The sequence below is a fragment of the Ptychodera flava genome, chromosome 11, assembly GCF_041260155.1.
Source record: "Ptychodera flava strain L36383 chromosome 11, AS_Pfla_20210202, whole genome shotgun sequence".
NCBI lineage: Eukaryota > Metazoa > Hemichordata > Enteropneusta > Ptychoderidae > Ptychodera > Ptychodera flava.
In genome coordinates, this window is record NC_091938.1 from 34,174,634 (window position 1) to 34,195,165 (window position 20,532).

A 20,532-nucleotide genomic window follows, 5' to 3' on the forward strand; every position below is an offset into this window, starting at 1 on the left:
ATCACATTTTCTAACACTACACTGCCTTCTCACCTCACACCTACTGTCAACAGAATTTCAGCCTGTATGCCTCATACAATAGCACCATCTTTCCTGTCAGTCAGCTTCTGTACTTGTTTGCCTTTTGCAATCTTTTCATTTCACTTGTTTGATATTTTTCTTTTTCAGATATAGTGCATGTGCACACACACACAGACACACACACACAGACACACACACAATATCCTAAATTGCAGTCTCTCTAATTTTTCACATCAATATTCCTCTTCAAAGGCCAAACTTTGCCATCAACAACAGGACTGTACCATTATTTTTTGAAGGGGAGGGCTGAGATGGTCAGTGGCTTACCTCCATCTGCCTGTGTAAGTTCAGTTCTTTTAATAAATCCAAGATACCCAGTCCTTGCATAGGTTGTGTCTGTATCACCTGTAGTCAGTTTGCTGTCAAAGTGATCGGCATGCAATGAGTCATCTCCATAGATGGTGTAGTAACCACATGAATTGTGTGGACTGCTCACCCACACCTACAAGACATAAAGTTAACGTATACGGGTTAGCAATGCTGACAGATTAGCAGCTGAATGTGCGTTGACCCTGTATTCCAATTTCACTGTCTGAAGGTCTAACTTCACCACTGAAAAAACTGGACTTGGATTGGATTAAACCATGGTGGTATGGGGGTAAACCAGGGGTAAACTACACATATAGTGATAGTAGTACAGACACTGCCAACAGTTACTGCCTGATACTTTCTTTGTTCGTAATCTATAAACCCAGACAATCTACGTCACATTAATTTCACTATAGCTGAAGTAATCCGAGTGATAATTCCAACACAGTGCAAAAGATATTCTCATTTTGATTTCTTTATTTGAACATTAAATAATGGCAAATAACACTCATGCAAGTGAGGACTGAGGCTCAAAGTATGGGCTATGTTATTCAAAACATTATGTTACTGTAATGCTGCAGTCTTGTCACTGTCTGAATTCTGATTATGTCAGTAACAACATTCCAATTTGTTGAGAGGAGCCACCACCACCAGCAGAGCTTACACATCAAATCATGTCATCTTACCTCTCCAAGGTGAGAATCAGCACACTGTCCCTTGGTTTCAGGATTTGCTATCACTACCTTCACACCGGGAAGAATCTGATGAAAAAACATCAAAAGAGACTTTACAAACTGAATTCAAATACACCTGCTGTAGATCTCTTGTAAAAGTTTCTGTTTTACTGAAAGTAAAGCTGGGATACCAGAGGTTTTTCTTCAACCATATGCTTACAGACATTCAAGGACAAACGATCAACGTTTATTACAACTTCCTGACAAACAGCCACCATGACGTGACATACTCACCTTTCCTGATTCCATAAGGCATATACTTCCAGGACTGCCTTTCTCAACCAAGGTTACTCTGTCATTGCGTAAGGCTCTGGTATCTCCATACACTACAGTTGGATCTGGACTTGAAGCACCCTGTAAACACAGATACACAAATCATAGGGTTGGTTTATGTAGCAGATGAATGGGTTAAAACCCAGAAATCAAATAGACCACAGTACAAACAAATCCATATGCACAAACGCACATACAAGTATGTGTATTTCCATACACGTTTACACATGTGGGTTTGTTTAAACCATTATTGTGTGATCTCTTGGGTGTACTTGGTGTGAAGAACACAGCGTGTAATTTTTATTACAGAGTGGAATCATTGACATACCCAGAGCATTTTATTATCACTGGAAACTGCAACAGGTTCATTCACAAAAAGATAGATAACAATTTACTTCAAGTAACACATGTTAAGCAACAAATCATGTTTTCCATGTCAAGCTACACAAAGTGATTAACCAATCAGTAACTGCCATTCAGAACGTTGATTAACTCTCATTTAAAATCATTATGTAGAATGACCTGTGATTGTGTTGCTGTTGGGAACATCTTATCTGTAACATTGAAGAATGCTGTTATCTTTATAGCATTTGAACATTGTTGCCAGCTTACCTGAAGACATATAGCCACATTGACTCTACATCCAAATGAGGTACTGACAGCTCTGGGTGACAAGCCCAATGGTCGGAATAACTTACTGAAGGAATTACAGAGGGCAATGCGAGGTCTTTCCTCTGCCACAACAACACAGGTACGTACGCACGTCAGATCTACACTTTTGGCCTGAGGAAAGAGGTAAAAAGTCAAAATTCCAGTCAGAATAGATCAGCAAAAGAATATCTATAACCATGTAAATGAAAATCACTGTAATTTATGAAAATAATTTGCTCTTATACATGTGTCAGAGTGCCCTTCAATTTGAAACACTTAACTTATGGGGATGACATCTACTACATAGTAATATTTACTAAAGACTAGAATGTGTTCATATATGGACTTGACACATCATACAGATATTATTCTCTGTATGTTTGTGTATCTAAGCAAACTTAAAGGTTTTCTTGTTTTGTGATGAGGTCATGAGATCAGATATTTCTGACTGACACAGCAGCATGTACTTACCTTGAGTTGAGTTGTAGATGTTCCAAGACCCTTAGTACAAAGTTCCATCACCGAATATGAACAGAATGTGTCTCTCACTGAAATGGGTTAAAGAAGAAACAACTACAGTCAGAAGATATTTCTGAAAATTGCTGATGTACTGGGGTATTAATTCAACATTGACTTTGTGGTCAAGATGCACAGTACAGGTTGGAAGGGTAACCTTTGTGTTTTACATGCGCAGCAGTGCTCTCATCAATGAACTGGGGCTCATACTTTTTTACTTTTTTAACTATTGTTGTTGTAGTGTTGTACAAAGGTGAAATGACTGAATATATGACCACAAACTATGACAACACTTCTTACTTTTTGAAGCATATAAAATTATGGACATGGAGAGCAAGAAAGGACAAAATCACCTTCACATTTAATATCAATGGTTTTGAAATGGGTGTTTAACAATGGATTGAAAATACTCACCTTTGAATTGGCTCAAAGATGTCAGCCACAGACCAGGATTCATTTCAACTTCAGAGGGAGGGATTAGAATTGACTGATGCCCTGAGTAAACACTGCATAAACAACACAGAAGGATAATTAAGTATTTGGGAAGTAAGGATCCAGTAATTTGGTGTTTCACAATCTTTGTAGGACTTAGAATCTCAGACTCCAAAGTGTCTGGATATTCTTGCATCAACATACAAATTTTCTGTCCATAACTGCTCATTTACCAATAGTTCAACATTTTGAAACTGTAAATGTTAGAAATTTCACAACTTACTGGTTGTTATAATTTTCCCTTGATATCTACATATTTCCCCCTCTTCTTATTATGAAACAGCTGCCCCTTTTAGCCTCAGTCATGGATTGTGCATTTCAGATATTTGTTGCTTTCCCCCAGTTTGTTGGAGTGTAAAATGGCCCAACCCTCACACTCAGCACCTTACTTCTTAACAGGTCAGAGAGTATGTCTAGTCCCTACCCTGGTAATAGCTGAGACTACTGAAGACACAGATGCATGATGGGATTGCCATACCTGCTTAGCACCCACAAGACAAAGCCAAGGCCACTGTATGGATCCAGACACAGTGCTACAATCCTTGATGGATACAACTCACATTGTAACTTCTGTGATCTACACAATGCTGTGGCTGATGAGTGGGACATCTGAAAATATAGAGTGAAATCAAAGTGAGTGGTAATCATTAAAATGCCAGATGAACATAATTAGTTACTAACACTGTCCATAGACATTGCAGCATCCACTTTTGATCGTCCTGTTCCTGAAAGCAAATTTGCTAGCATTGCCTCAGTTATATGAAAGGCTCCCTTTGTGCAGGTACGCTATCTTTACAAAATATTGTTATCATATACCATATTTGAGGACAACAGGAAGAAATATGGCCATATGAAAAGTAACAGGCAGCATTGAAATTTCATCAAAATTACAGAGGGTTTTTTACTACTATGATGTTGCGTTGGCATGAATACATGTAAGGTAGAAAACCTGTCACATATGTTTAACTGTCTTTTTATGACACAGTTTCATACACAAATATCTTGTAGTCATTGAAATAGCTTACCTTGATACCTGCCAGCATTCCTGTAGTTGATACACTAAAATCTAGATAGGCTAGCAGTTCTGGTGTTGGTGCTCTGTAATAGTTGGTCAGTTTTTTCTTGGGGACATCTTCTGTGTCTACGATTGGTGGCCAGGATTTCACATCCACTGCACCAGCAGCTTCCTACATCAAGTAACAATAGTTATCTTTTTAGTTCATCAGTTTCTTTTCAATTTAATCATTTGCTACATTTATTTCAAATACCTGACATTTTTAGGGTTCTCAATACTTCTTGTCATCTTTAACTAAAACGTAATTTCAAACCAACCAATCAGAGATGTAACATAATCCCATGCTGCTTTCACAGATAACTTTCACCAATCACAACAGCCAAAAGGGTAGAAACAGCCAATCTCATTCAGTCTTTCAAAGGTCTCACCTTTGACTTGAGCAGTTTGATGATAGCTGATGTTGTGAGGACAGCTCTTGATTTGCTGACTTCAACAATCATCCTGACAGTTGGAAGGGTTGTCAGAATATTCTGAGCATGGGGAGGACGAATAGCAACTGGAACAGCACCTACAGTGGAATAAGAAGAATAATCAAAACTCCATTTTGATTTGACTCACTGTATGAATGTCAACCATTTTCAAGATCCTATAGCTGCAACTTTTGGTGTCTTTTCAAGTATTTTTGTTATGTGTAAAATCAAGTTTCTCCGTCTCCTTTCCAGATCATGTTTTACTGCCTAGCATTCAATTTGAAAATACAGCCTGTAATTTCTAGTTGTGAAATGAGGTTATTATTGACAAGTGAATTATGTCAAGACTAGATTTCATTTGTCAACAACAACACTGCATATAATACACTTTGTATTGCATTGACATGGCAAATACTTGTTATTTCAACACACTTCAGGGAGAAGAATATTGAAATGTATTTGGTTTAAAGAACAAAAATTATGGAAAAGTTATGAAAACTTGAGTATTTGTCTTTTAAACTATGCCTTTGGGCTGTGTTAAGAATTTATAACATTATAAACTTTGTTGTCAAATCTTGTAAATAGCCTGTTACGTCTGAAGTTCTCATCAATCCACACAAAATATATCTTATTAACATGACTTCAAACCTGGCAATAAGTTGAATTTTTGTCTTGCCTTGAGCAAAACATTCTTATCACAGTATCATATTTCAAGGACGACAATGTTGACTTACCGATATAGAGACATGCATAGAATGCTACAATCAGCTCAACACCAGGTGGATATATCAACGCTACATGATCTCCAGTATTGACCTTGACCTTGTCATGGAGGAAAGCAGCAACTCTTTCAGATTTCTTATGAAGTTGTAAACATGTCAGAGTACTCCCTATATTGCCCTGTCAAGACAAAGTACAGAATTATTAGTAGATTGGATTCACTTTGTGCATGCATTACTTTATAGAAAACTCTGTTCACTACCTGAGAACTGTCATTGGGTCACATCAATTTGTATGGATACAGTTCTACAAACCCTAATGAAAACAATGAGGATATACCAATAACTGATGGTGAAACTGTAAAAGTTAAAGCATTGAAAGAAGAGTCACCTAGATGATAGGAAACACTGGTCCTAAAGTTTGAATGATTTCAACTCTGTTTGTAACAAAGAAAGTTTTTCCACAACATGACTTCTTGGACACTGACTGGCAAAGCTGTGATAACAGTCCTCTGCATGGGATGTTGTCTCAATGTGTCTTTTGTTGAACTTACATGTACTATCTGTACATGTAACATGTGATATTGGAAACACAGATGCCACATTTGTGTTACTTCTTGTGGTGCTATGATATCTTCTGTAACTTGTCAAGAAGTCTGCAGGTAGCAGTAAGTTAAAGGAACGCCTGGCTTACCTTTGAATTCAGTAAGTTAAATAGTACATGATCTGGTGTTGTCTGTGCTCTCCATCTCAGCACCTCTGACAAAAATTGGTACTGTGGAAAAGAAAATGGTTAAAACTTTAAGTGTTATAGTTTGAGGTAGATTAAAACTACTTGCACTGATAATAGTCTGAAGTTTTATTCTTTTTTAGCATATCTCTGGCAAGAACTAAAAGGACAACATCAATGTCACCAGCTGTACATGAACATGATGTTTGGTTTATATGTGGTATGCTACAAAATATGCATCATTTGACAAGAGTGTGCATGGTTCAGTTGATCAACCACTCTGTCAATACATAATCTGTTAAAATATAGTTGTGTATGTAACTTTCTAAAGTACTCCTCTTTTCAGGGCAAGGAACAACTTCTTTCCAACTGTCTAACACATGTCAATCAAAATTGCTGACTTTGATAGTTACAATATCAATATTATGTTAATTGCTTTATGATAAAGTGCAATTGCTACATGGCTATGGTATTTGACATAGGCTATTGACTCATGAATATGCATATTTCAAATCTGAATACATACCTTCCTTGCAGTATCACTGTCTTCATCTATGAGACCAATCTCTCTACCAGATGCACCGGCAATTCTGCTACCACTGACAAGGTTACCCATGAGAACGGAAGCCGGCCCAACTTCTGCCGGTTTGATCCTGGGCTTTGGAAGATTTGTCACACATCTAGAAATGGAAAAACATAATATATATCGATGATATAATGTGATTGTGCACGGGATAAAATGTTGTGTCCGAAATTTTCAGAGCCATGTCAGAATTTCCTTTCACCGATGTTTATAAATTGAATTTGAATTTGATTACTTTGAGGAAATGCATCCATAAATGTTTGTTTCAATACAATATTTGGTGTTGAAAATCAACAGATAATGTCCATAGTAATTAGGCTGTAGTGAAACAGGTCTGAGCAATATAGCTTGCAGTACGTGGGATGTAGACTGAAACTTACGTATGTGGGCACATGAGTACATTGGTTGGGTGCAGGGTTCCTTCTAAATACTTATTCCTAGTTTCATTGATATGTATTCCACCTAGGGGAGTCTGAAATAGACAATGGAGATGAAATATCAGTTACCAATCTGTAGGAAGATTACAAGGCATATGAATGGCTGACAAAATGTACTAGGAGTACAATACCATGGGAAAAACACTACTTGGTTTATTCTAGGAACCATACACATAACAATTTGAAATATGTTAGATTGTTCAACTGTTTGAATGAAGAGTTTTGATTGAGTGAGATCATTTGATAATGATTCTAATGATTCTAGTGCAGAGATTTTTATAAAGACAAACACACAGCTGCTAAGGTTCTTGAGTAATGTAAGCATTACTTCTGCAAAGATTTCTATTCATATGTCATCTACTTAACACCACTGATCATGAATGGAACAAATATCTCATGTTTTGCTTTCACTGTATCTTTGCCCCTTACTGGGTTCTGCAGTCTGCACAGAGTATGGCTGCTCTCTTGCTCTCTTCAGTAAGAGTGGGAACTGCTCAGCACTAAGTCATTCTGGTTAAAGGTGGTATACAAATAAATGCTATCTGGGTTTTCTATTCAATTTAGTCAGCTCCCTCTGAATATTAATACAGTCAAGATGCAACAAAGCTGTAATGCTCCTTCGGTTTCCTGAATTGTATTCTAAAATTTCTAAACTCCAGCAAAAACTCTGCTGTGTCTGAATTTGATCTACGTTACCTTGGGAAGTGTGTTGTGAGGCACTAACATGAGACAGTAGACACCAACTTGATGAATGCTATCTATGGCTTGTAGAACTCTACTCATCCATTGGAAACACTGTAACATTAACCATCATATAGAAACATTGGAGAATGATAAATCAAAGAGACCACCATACTGGCAATATTTCTCAAACCTTGATGGAATATTTCAATGTAATATTTCTGATATTCCAATATAACAATGTTTTTATAGCGATAACAATCAACAGAACATTGCTTGATTCATAAACATGACTACCAATGAATAGAACTACCATTCATATATAAATTGTAGACCATTCATTGAACATACAGCATTGAAACAAAAGCACAAAACAGAAATAGACACATTTTGTTTGGTCTCCTGTGCTGGCATAATATTCAATAAATCAATTGTTACATCATGAAGTGGTAAATAACTATTCCTACAGACACAAAACTTCAATCACAATTTCCTTCCCATTGGGATTTATTGGTGGCATTTACACTGGTTAAGAAGACCTTACCTCTTCCTCTGTTGCATCTGGTCTTTGTTCAGCGATGACAATGACACGCTCATCCCGCAGTACTTTGTGAGAGAATACTGCAATTCTGAAATCCAAAACATAATCATAAATAAAGAAAACAATTGTGCAGCCAAAAGCCATTTTGAATATTGTCCCATTTACCTAGAAAACTCCAGAATCTTTGCAAGCCATCTGCAAAGACAGTTCTTCACTGATGGAATCACCTGTTACACTTTCCCTTTTACAAGACCCTGTGAATTCATTCTTGATTTCTCCACAGAGATGGCTGTTCAGAACTACTTCATTTCTCCAAAATGTGTCTTTATCTATCATTGACAGAGCCATTCTGGAGCAACTGAGTACAGAGAATTTGAAACAGCAACCAAAATGACATGATGGTACTGCCACTTCAACGAAGGTATTCAAATAAATAGTCGCACAGACACTACCAGCAGACTGTTATCTACATTGTAGAGCATTGCTTACCTTCCTCTGTAAATAAATTTCATGGGTTCCACTGCCAGTACTGTAGCTATGATGTCATCTGTATTATGTCTCCTACCACTCACTTGCATCAACCCTTCTGTCTTGCCACATACGAACACAAGCCCACCCTGTCATGTAGATATACAACAATATAATCAGTTCTCCGATGAAGTCACTATGGCATGTCTTTATGGCTGAATTCACTTCAAAGCAACATGCACATGCTGAAAGTTTGTATTGAACATGGCCATGAAAATATTGCTGATAGAAGTACCTCTAGTGAAAACACAGAGTGAAAACTGCCATGGTGTTTACTTACCGGACCAAGGAATCCCAACAAGCCAGTCCTGACAAATGAATGTTCACTGACCGGTCTGCCATCATTGGCCAATGGCTGGATCTGAAAGCCAAGTTGAAATGGTATGTGTTAAAAAACTACCGAGACACAAATAATAGAAAATTATGAAATCTGTCCTTTAGAGGCAACTTTGGGAATGTTAAAAGTTGGTGTAGCAGTAAAATGTTATTTGACTGATCAAAGTGTGGCTTGAACAACCTGTCCTTACTATTGTGGTCTTTGTTTCGCACTGTCTTGGAGGGAAGATTTCACTGTATCTCTGAGTTGGTGGCCTGGTGTTTAAATCTTTCAGGATATATTTTTACTTCAGATTTTGAGACATACATCAATGTTCAAGTGAAGTATATGATGTTATTTACCTTGAAAACAGCAGTTGAAATGCCAGGTAGTCCCCAGTACGAAGACCCAATAGCACCAGAGTGTATGCACAGTTCACCGACCTCATCTGTTTTGCACAGGTATGGAGGGCCTTCAATCTTGATTACAGCCATAATAGCTGGAAAACATTTATGATTGAAAGATGCTTACCATTTTCATGGCAAAGCAATTAATTGGAAATTATTGATTAAATCAATGCAAGTAGTGCATACCGTAGGTACACACATATCAATATGTTTACAATGAGCTAAATGCATGTTGTCTGTATTTGAAGGCGTACTTTATGCATGTCATCATTCAACCACTTTGAGAAACACATTCCTTGACAGTGGAAACTTCAAATTATAAGTAAAATGATTAGTTTAAGAATGAGTTGCACCTAAACAGTACCGAGCTTAAAACAAGTATCTGGAAATAGCTGTATATACATTGATCAGTATTGTTAATGATAATTGTGCAGGTATTGCTAAGAAAGCTACTGTCTAATATCTAGAAAATCAAACCTGCTGATAACAAAGTTCCTTGTTAATTGTAATGTTCTTAGTTTTGCATAGTAATAGCCTATGTTTTTTCACTTCACTGGAATACTCAATAAAAGATTACTGTATTCCTACCTCCAGGTATGACAACACCAACATCTTGTAGAGTGAGTGAGGTTAGCTTATCATCAGTGTCAACCCTCACTACACCATAACTCAACCCAGACATTGACAAGACTCCACGACCTGTTGCTGTGTTACCAAGCTTTCCTGGCCTGCAATGTCAAAACAATGTTAAATATCATCAGTCATTTTGTAGGTGTTTCTCTTTCTTTTCTTACATTTATACACCCTTATTTCCTACTGAGAGACATGAATTTAAACAACAAAATTAAGACTACACAGATAAGCATGTCACTCAAAACAAGGCAAAATTTCATTTTCTGTCATGGTAATTTTCAGTTCGTGTCAGCATCATTGGATATTAAAATTAGCCACAAAGGAACAAATATCAACTCATTCTTGTGAAGCATCATTCAAATGTTTGAGAGGGTATTGGAAGACATGTCTATTTTTTTATGCCACAAACTGTAATACTTTACGTGACACTCATTGTTCTGCCTTGTGTCAACAGAAAGAAATCAAATCTAGAGTGATGATACTCTTTCACATCCTTTTGTTCCTTGATGTCAAGAGTGTACCCTGGCGATATTTCAAAGCATTTCACGACTTACCTTCTGACAGCAATGGTGAGTGCCTCTGGAGAGCCAGCACAGGGACAGATGGTCTCTGGTTTCAATCCTTTACTCTGGAATGTGTTCAAGAAGGCATCACAGGAAGACAATGACCCTGCAAGTTACAAACAGAATAGATATCAATCACTGAGTTGACACATGTATTAGTACCATCATGGGTGGATATGAGTAGAATGGTGGGAGACATGTATATTTCTCAGTGATAGATAATATGATAATGAGTAAATGTCAGTATCTGTATATTTATATGAAAACATACATCTTAGGGTTGCAATTTGAATACTATATACTTACAAGGATTTGCACCATCAGCTACTAGTAACATTCTCAACGATGACAAGTTGACGTCTTTGTGTTCTTTCTGGGCAACTAATCCCCAGTGCATATCACGTGACTTCACAACCGCTACTGACGCTGTAACAAAGTCAACACGAAGTGGTGTTATTATGATCAACACATACAACAGTCACACGGTCCAAATCTTTCTCTAAAAAGTCCCTTAATGTACCATCAGACTTTACGATCCAATGTCAGCTTTGTTGTCTGATCCCATTTCATGGTACCTAAAGCTAACTTGTTCATGTAACCCTTCGTAATGAGAACTGACATAATTTTTTGTTGAGATTCCCTTGAATATCCATGTCTGGAATACATTTCCTTGTATACAAAGGACATAAACGGCCAACTATCTCAACACAATGCAACAAGACATTGCTCAACATATAGGGGAAGTGCACCAAGGATGATTTTCACATATGTGCCAGCTTTGTAGTCACTTACCCCGGAAAAGCTATTTTCGCCATTTATAACTCGCAAGATTTTTTACAAAAAACGATAGAAATAGTACAGGAAGTTGCCCATGTAATTTGAATCATGGGAAAAAGCGCCAAGCTTGGAGCTTGCATAATGTGATATGGAAGGGACCATTTTCCCATGGGTATGGCATTGTCCACTCACCCATGCTTAAACCAGGCTGTGCGTATTTACATAATTTTTGTTTATACTGTTTATCCTTGCATAAACAATGAATCACTTATAATAAACTTTCCACTGTCAGATTTTGTGTTGCTGTTTACTACTGTGTTACTGTGAGTGGACAATGTGGGGGCCATACCCGTCCGAAGATGGTCCCTTCCATATCACATTATGCAAGCTCCAAGTTTAGAGCTTTTTTCCCATGATTCAAATTACATGGGCAATTTCCTGTACTATTTTATCGTTTTTTTTTAAATCCCGCGAGTTATTAATGGTGAAAATAGTTTTTCCTGGGTAAATGACCACAGAGCTACCACATATGTAAATATCATCCTTGGTGAACTTCCCCTTTAAAAACAGATGATGGTGCTTGGGTTCATTCACTCTGCGGTACTTACCTTTGAACTTGGTGACCATGTGAAGCCAGGATGCAGGGTTGATTTTCATCAGAGAGTACGGTACAAACACCACATGCATTCCATTGAACACAGACTGTGAAGATAGAGAGATATACACTCAGACTTAGAATTTAGGTAGTGAGGTTTGAGTTATGGGGACATTTTGCTTGATATATTGTAGTTGTGGTGTGAGATTAGAAAGTCTGGCATGTCTGCTACAGAGTTTACAGTGACTGTTTTACAGAGGAACTGGTCAATGGAAACCACCACAAGTTGAACATGTAAAAGTAGACTGGTGTCAAATGTTTATTTTTTTAATATTTGTGGATATAAAAGACACATCCTGCAAATGAATACTTTACAATTCTTCAGAGCAGGATGTGTGATAGTGTCTGTCCTTCCACACAACTCTCAAAACTGTCATTTTTATTAATTGCATTGTGACAGATTAGAATTTTCCACAGATGTTACAAGTCACTTCCCCTTGGCACAGTTTCACACTACACCACAGCCATGATCTGATTCCAACTTACTGTCAGTATTCCATGCCACATTCCCACATCTCTCTTGAAATCCAGGACATTGACCATGACTTCACCTTCCGTGTAGTTACAGGCTGCAGTCAGTGTTCTACAGTGACACAGCATTGCTGATCTTGTCACAGTCACACCCATCACACTGCCATCTTTACCTGTCGTGTACTGAAAACACATCACATACACAATTATTAAGTAAGTCAGCCCACAGCATGTAATTGAACAAACAGTGCCATGTCTTGACACTATCTTCACATGATTGATCATGCAATATGCAGTTTCATTTTACATTGATTCAAACCTCACTGAATAATATCCCTTCCTCCACAAAACCGTCTTTGTGAGTTTTGTTTGGATGTTTTTTATCCAAAACACAGACCCATACATGTTACTGGTACCCCTAAACACACGTGTCTCAAACACAGGAACTACACAATCACAACATTTTGATAAATGCTTCCACCAAGTTGAACATTATCAGGAATCATGCGCATAATATAATGATGTACACCATTATATCCTGCAAAATGCAAAAATCAATCTGGGGGGGGACAAACGATCTTGATATTCAACAAAAGATATCTCCGGTATGGCGTGTTGGGATCAATTTCTCCAACATTTTTAAATGATGCTCAAGAATTATTCTTCTCAAACACAAAGCACAGACAAAACTCTACTTACTTCAATGTATGCTGGTGTCTCTTCAGAAAGCCTTGGTGGAAGGGACCAGTCTTTGGGAGGCTTTGTTAAATGTTCTGTTATAAACCATGTTAACCTTGGCCATCCTATCAAATCAAGTCAAATCAAATCAAATCAAAATAAAATCAAAATCATAATTACAGTCATATCATTTTTCATGTCATAAAACGCAAGGTGAAAGCTGCCAGATTTGATATCATTGAAGTTGATAACTGTGAGTAACGTCATTGTGACTCAAAAGCAGGTGTACTGAAACTTTATATGCAAAACAGGCTTTTCTTGAAGGATGGTGTGAATCAACTGTTCCTGTTATCAAAGGTATCTGTCTTTGTCACCTTGTGTTTGTAACCCTGTCATAAAGTCTCATTGAGCGAAATTCCTAAATATGAGGACATAAATAAATCCCTGATAGATTTGTCATGAAGTGAATAGAAAAGTTAAATTCATACCTTTAAAGGTGACAACTTCGCCAGTTTGTGTTTTGGCCAGTGTTTTCAGACAGGCTTCACTGGTGAGTGCTACAGTCACTGAACAACTACCAAGTAAAAACCCAATCTGTTGACTTCCAGCATCCTGTAATATTGAATGACAAGGTATAACATTATGATGAGAATCTGTTATGTGCAATAGGATGTGAGTAAGTCAATTCTTCAAAGGAAGACAATTAACTTGTACAATGCATTCACAACTCTTTTTACAATAGTATGCAACTTGGTACAAAATTCATGAGACACAAGCTCCCAGTTGCACATCACATGGCATCACCACGGTAATTTCCCAACTGCTCTCACCAAAGCTATCGACCCATAGCAACAATGTCTCACCTTTCTAGAAACAGGTACTTCAATGGATACAGGTACAACCCCTGCTGTCAGACAGCCATAACAACCCTACTCAATATCAGTGCATCTGCTGGTCTTACCTTTCTAGAAACAGGTACTTCAATGGGTACAGGTACAACCCCTGCTGTCAGACAGCCATAACAACCCTACTCAATATCAGCGCATCTGTTGGTCTTACCTTTCTGGAAACAGGTACTTCAATGGGTACAGGTACAACCCCTGCTGTCAGACAGCCATAGAATGCACAGATAAAACCTATGGGATCTGAATTTGGAAATACAAGGGCAACCTGCAACAAAAACACAATAACAGTTAACATGAAGAAAACAAATACGTAAGAGAAAGAGTCACACACCAAAGACTTATAATTAGTAATAAGGCATGTATCTGCTCAGCAGAAAGCCTATCAGATAATTTGGATATTTACCTGGCTAACAAATTACAAAATCCATTTTCAGAAGAAATATTGATTCCTTTCTTTGTTAGTAAGAGTATGCTGAAACTTTCATTTCCATTGGAATATTAAATCAAGTATCTGTCGGTGAAAACATTACAATCCTGCACAAGAATGATTTCAATTGTGAAGTTGGCTACTTTGATACACTGCTGATGAAATGTCACTATATCATAATATGGCAATCAATGGGAGGATGTACTGTGACAGAAAACTACATTATGACATTGAGTCAACCTAAGATAAACTAAACAGGTACATGTAGAGAGACTCACCCTATCACCAGGTTTAACACTGGCTTCTCCTTTGTTGCCTATTCTATGCAACAATGAAAACGCTATCTTCTGAGTTCTGCTGAGTAATTTGCCTGTGAAAACATTAAATCAGTGAAACTGTTCAATAATCTGTTGATAGCTTTGCTATGTTCAACTGAACAGCAATTGTGTCAATAGCAAAAGCTACACAAACCAATCTTCTAGTACAAAAATATTTGTAAACTATAGTTTGTTCAACTCACAAATCCATTCCTTTAAAACCGAGTGACTGTGATACTACTGCAGATTTTTTTAATAATTAATGTTTGTCAAGAGGGAATTTACTCAGATATATTATGCCGATTTTCCCCACATACATACCACGTACACTCTGACGCAATGCATAGTTTGATACCCTCTCAGAACTCACAACAGTTCGATGCAGAGATTAACAGGTAAAAAGAAGACACACATGGACACATAGCTTACATACTTTGCAGCACATACAAAATAATGTCACTGAACTCATACTCTGAGTGCTACTGTGAATCAACTACATATATGGAATCAATTCTGTCTTACCATAAGTTAATGTAAATGTTGGTTTTCCATTGCTATCCAGTGACGTCACTGCTGGGGCCTTGTACGTTGCTGAGCCGTACCTCTGAACTGATGCTTCCAGATTCCTGGGTAAACCAGACGGGATCTGAAAGTGACAAATAAATGAAAGACATTGAGTATTAATTACTGTATACATTTGAAACACATGACAAATTTATGTCTATTGAAATATTGTCATGCCTCTTCAATTTTTGACATATAAATGCTACATTACTAGGATAGGAATTGCCAACTTTCGTATTTTTTAAAGTCCTTCCAAGTGACAGCAAAACAATGTGCGACATAAAGACAAATTAAAAGAAGTTTCACGTTAGGAAAACCATGATAAAGAATATGAAATCTCAGAAAGCAGTAGTACTTACAGATAACTGTTCACCAACAGCTGGTGTTATTGTGTTACCTTCTGGTCTAGGAGCATTGGGGTCAATCTGGTTGGCTTTTACTGAAATACAAGAAAATATTTAGTTCACTTTAAGTGTACAAGTTTCTTTTCACTGCTGATTGTGTTGCAGAAAAAAACAACTTTAATGCAAGCTGGGCATACCAAGATCATATATGATTTTCTAATGTTCTTTAAAAATTTCAACAAATACTGCCTCTTCAGATTCATCAAACATAAGTATGGTATTAAAACATCACAACATACTGAGTTTTTCTATAAAGAATTTCATGTCTTGCCTATAGAGGGCGTCCTTCGTTTCATGTACATAGCTCTATTCAGAAAGAACACTGCAGAGGAAAATCAGAGATGCTGGCTGCTCTGTTCTGTTTGCATGAAATTTTACTGTTGAAGAGTAAAACACACTGAAGACTTACTTTCAAGTTCTTCATCTTCATCAACAAAGAATTCTTTAAGAGGTTTTCTCTTGGGTCTCTTCAGCGTATTCAATAATTGCTGGATCTTGGCAGACACTTTGCTATTGGTTGTAGCTTTAATTAGTACAAACCATTAGTTTTTATGCATTCACAGTTTTTCCAAGGTTTCATTTTGAACGTAACATCATGCGAATTTTTTGTGAATACAGAAGTAGCCGTGAAACGTGAAAAAGTCCCATAAAACTTTTATATAGTAACAGATGAAATGTAATGTTTTCTCTCTACACATAATTATTGAGATTTCTAATTTTTTTTGCATTTATGGTAGAATATTAAATTGGGAAAGAAATAGGTATACTTTTGTGAAACAAAGCTAGACTGCTGTGGATATACAAAATCTTCTGATGCTAAGAATTTATTATATATGCCACTGCAGAATTGAAGGTGACTTTCCAGCATATACATTTAAGTTTTACATATCAAAGTTTGTGTCTGGACTTTCAAGTTCCTGTTCCCCTGACCCAACTTTGGTACGTCCCTATTGTTTGTAGTGGGGTGGGTCGACCCATATGCAGTGACTTAGGGGAGGAAGGGTTCATATAATGACTGTGCAGATACATCAATATTTTGAAACTTACGTGCATCTCCCTGGTCATCACCAACTTGCAGCCTGTTCCTAACACTGGGTATATGTGGCTGTGGTCTATCATTAGCACGTCCACCAGTATTGGTTGTCACATCTGGAGGTGGGTGCTGGGGTTCATGCATTTGTCCTGTAATGTCAAGACACCAATGTGTAATTATCTAACTAATCACCAACACAGATCATTTCAACACAAACTTTTAAAAATACTCTTCAAAATGAAAAGGCAGAATAGTTTCATATATTGCATCTAGACTACTGTAATCTTTTCTTTCACGTCATGAAAAGAATTGGCAGTTTTCTTAACCATCAATGTTAAGCAATGCTGGGTGTTGTTACTATAACTTACAAGCTGTCACCTGTCTCTAAAGGCAGTTCTACTGTTAATCTCCTCTTAATATTACAATAATGGCTGATACTTGCTATGTTGAGTATAACAACACATGACTGCCTTTGTTTTTATCAATTTAGAAGATTTAGTGATGGGAACACAGACATTCAGAGTGAAACCAGTGAAAGACATATGTAATGTTTGTTTGTAGTAATTAATGTTTAACTGACAAAGACTGATAGCCAAGATACACCTAACGGCATACATTTCAAATATCAATAATATTTGTCAGTGATATAGAGGAACATATGACATAGAAATGTCCACTTACGACTAGGGCTTGGTGCAGATGAATTGGCCACCTCAGCTAGACTATTAGTAGTTGTTCTAGGTGGCAGGACATAAACACCTGTGGGGGCGCCATTGGGATGGGGTCTCCGACTGTCCTTGGGGGACTGGTGTGAGGGGTGTCTGGGGACATGACTTGGAGAGGGACCGGCAGAGGCAGCTCCACCAAGACTGGAACTGGATGAGCTGCTCTGGTTGCTGGCTAGGGAAGGGGAATATTCCAGGAATGGTTGGGATCCACCGGCTGGGTGCCCGCTGGATTGGCTGTCATCCTCATCTGATGATGAATCTGCAAGACAAGTGACTCAGACATGTTATGGACATGAACTTGACACTGAGATGATACTGACAACCATACAAGTACCTGTATGACAATTTTCATGTAATGATGATAGGTATGTTATTTTTATATTTGGAATGAATTGCCATGAACATTTAGCACTAACCACCACTGGTACATCAACCTTTCTTGGGCACTATGAACTATGTGTGTGTGTTGTACTAATGTACATTCTTCACTAAGATCATCATATATTTACTGAAACTGTCTTCATTTCAACCAATAGAGGGCGCTCTTCCAAAAATTGCTCACTGTTCAATGGCATTGGTACCTACTCAGGTATTTTCACATTGTCATAAAACTGATATTGAAACAGTTTTACGAAAGCAAAACATGCTAAGATGTGTGACAGAGTTTCATGTTTCGACTTGCTCCTTTCTCACAGTACAGAACCGTACTACATGACACAAGAATTGTGACAAAACTGCACACCATCCAGAACTGCCTGGAAGGCAAAGATACCTTAGATTTTCAAGCAACACTTGTAATTGAGCTTTTACCAGTTTTTCAAACTACCGGTATGCTCTTTCAGCCTTCATTGCAAAACACAAATATCAAACTACGGTAAAACTCTCATTTTCAGACGTTCAACGATGCCTTGATGTTTGATAGAGTTACATGAGTACTTAGCATTTTGTTTCCGTTATCATGGTTTATACCTAAATTCCACACACACACACACACAGTGAAACCTCCAAGCATTTACTTCAATCAAAATGTACAGATATGATCTATATATGATCATCTTTCAACCCCTCTAAAAGCTGAGTAAAATAAAATAAATTAGAAGTGGAGATTTCCAAGGTCTGAGAGACAGGACAACCTTATTGACATGCTAGAATGGCATTCTGGTCTGAGTTAAGTAACACTCAATGATCAAGAGACACTTCAGGAACAGAACTGTGAATCAATGGGTGACCTTTCCAGCATTTCTCAAGAGGTCGCAGAAATTACAGATCAATGGTAACTATGGGCAACCGTAATGCTATTCGGGAAAGAACATTAAAATTTTGTCAGCACTGAAGAAAGCGGAGTGGAGCTCTAGGATAATCTTTTAATTCTGTCTTTCAGTGAAGAGCTCTGATAATTTTTACTCATTGTACATTGGACTATTGCAGGGAATTAAGCTGTTTAAAGGGAAAACCAGAACTGCTTAGTCAAAAATGTAATCTCAATATTTGAACTCTCTCTTTCCACCTTACATGAATATCCACAGCCTGGGGAATGATGATGGATTACGGATCAAGTAAGTCATCACATCTTGGATGTGGTGTCAAGGAAGGCAATTTGCTTCAAGGAAGTTAACTCTCCTGTGTAAGCCAAGCTGAACTGCTCAAGTATAACACAATCAAAGCAATGCAGTTTTGCCTCCAAAAATCTTGAAGTTAAATATGATACACATCTCATATTTTATGACTGTATCTCTGCACAGCAGATACATGGCTTTTCAATATTTCACATGCATCAGCAGATCAACATGACAGATGCATTGCTCATAACATCGGACTTCAGAGCCGTAGAAATAAAATGCAATGATGTGTGTAAAAAGAAATATCTCAGAATAAACCTATTGCACTCTAGATTTGTTACACAAATTGAAACAACGCCTGACTTCACTGCTTGCTTTTAAGACCAGAGGTCCATACATCTGTCTTGGTTTCTACTCTGTTGTCTTGTGTTTGCAGTTTTTCTGTAAATCATTTGTGTTTGCACATTTTGGAATAAGTATACATGTGACTAAGATTTTCAGACTTTGAACTGGTTACCGTAAGTGTAAATTAGTTTGTTTTGTTTTCATGAAATGTGTCTTTGCTGATATAGTTGTTTTATGTTCCACTGAAAGGGAACTGAAAATGACATTGTTACTGTTGAATCATTGTATCGACAAAGGCAAATAGCGGCATTATCTCACTGAACAATCTGTACATATTCAACACTGTGTATTGCGATTTCTAAAAGGAACACAGACAATAGACATAAGAGGTGTTTAACCTTTTCATGACCAAATTGTTGGACAAAACCTAGGGTTCAATGGTCAGTACCTAGATTTCAATGCTTTTTGTCAGATCTAAGTACAGCGCATTAGGGTAAATGGTTGAGTTTGGCATTACTGTAGCTATATCTGATTACATCTGTGCCTTGGTCCAGCTCTATTGTTCAAAGCCATGAAAGATAACTGTGTGTGGGAAATGAGACAGAAGGCTTATCAAGATTACCATAATACCGACAGATGCACCAAGAAGACCTGGTGTTGATAAATTTGGCCATAGGACTCATGTCTTGAAAGGTTAATGAACTTGGCACTGGCAGCCCATAACAAAATCACATGCAAATACAATCAAAATAAATATAAAGTTGTTGTATCAGTTAGTATCAGCTGGGTATGAAAACAAAACCAAAAGTAATACAATGCTTGTGTTTAGTTTGGCTACTGGTGCATGACTAATATCTGAGTAAAACAACCTGAATTACATTGTGTTGTGGCTTCAGTGAGTGACATCATTGGCTGTGTTCCTCTACAAGGTGTTCAGAAATTCTTTGTAGGGAACAACCAAATTTAACACTATCACCCCATTTCCCTGTG

The 20,532-nt window shown here is 37.4% G+C and overlaps 1 protein-coding gene across 1 annotated transcript in view; it reads right to left on the reverse strand.

Moving 5' to 3' along the window:
- LOC139144136 (disco-interacting protein 2 homolog C-like) overlaps window positions 1-20,532 on the reverse strand; it is a 72,509-nt gene that overhangs the window by 4,976 nt on the left and 47,001 nt on the right. The window contains exons 5-36 of the mRNA XM_070714801.1: window positions 17,592-17,897; window positions 16,925-17,059; window positions 16,287-16,400; window positions 15,833-15,912; window positions 15,432-15,555; window positions 14,871-14,962; window positions 14,320-14,430; window positions 13,749-13,872; window positions 13,282-13,385; window positions 12,598-12,765; window positions 12,065-12,158; window positions 10,986-11,105; window positions 10,671-10,785; window positions 10,072-10,211; window positions 9,439-9,575; window positions 9,041-9,121; window positions 8,722-8,849; window positions 8,236-8,320; window positions 7,707-7,805; window positions 6,954-7,045; window positions 6,517-6,670; window positions 5,955-6,035; window positions 5,276-5,441; window positions 4,500-4,639; window positions 4,082-4,243; window positions 3,535-3,665; window positions 2,979-3,070; window positions 2,520-2,596; window positions 2,010-2,180; window positions 1,359-1,478; window positions 1,077-1,151; window positions 349-523 (exon numbers count right to left, since the gene is read on the reverse strand). Coding sequence (XP_070570902.1) covers window positions 349-523; window positions 1,077-1,151; window positions 1,359-1,478; window positions 2,010-2,180; window positions 2,520-2,596; window positions 2,979-3,070; window positions 3,535-3,665; window positions 4,082-4,243; window positions 4,500-4,639; window positions 5,276-5,441; window positions 5,955-6,035; window positions 6,517-6,670; window positions 6,954-7,045; window positions 7,707-7,805; window positions 8,236-8,320; window positions 8,722-8,849; window positions 9,041-9,121; window positions 9,439-9,575; window positions 10,072-10,211; window positions 10,671-10,785; window positions 10,986-11,105; window positions 12,065-12,158; window positions 12,598-12,765; window positions 13,282-13,385; window positions 13,749-13,872; window positions 14,320-14,430; window positions 14,871-14,962; window positions 15,432-15,555; window positions 15,833-15,912; window positions 16,287-16,400; window positions 16,925-17,059; window positions 17,592-17,897 — 3,993 coding nt within the window. The remainder of the gene's footprint in view (window positions 1-348; window positions 524-1,076; window positions 1,152-1,358; window positions 1,479-2,009; window positions 2,181-2,519; window positions 2,597-2,978; window positions 3,071-3,534; window positions 3,666-4,081; window positions 4,244-4,499; window positions 4,640-5,275; window positions 5,442-5,954; window positions 6,036-6,516; window positions 6,671-6,953; window positions 7,046-7,706; window positions 7,806-8,235; window positions 8,321-8,721; window positions 8,850-9,040; window positions 9,122-9,438; window positions 9,576-10,071; window positions 10,212-10,670; window positions 10,786-10,985; window positions 11,106-12,064; window positions 12,159-12,597; window positions 12,766-13,281; window positions 13,386-13,748; window positions 13,873-14,319; window positions 14,431-14,870; window positions 14,963-15,431; window positions 15,556-15,832; window positions 15,913-16,286; window positions 16,401-16,924; window positions 17,060-17,591; window positions 17,898-20,532) is intronic.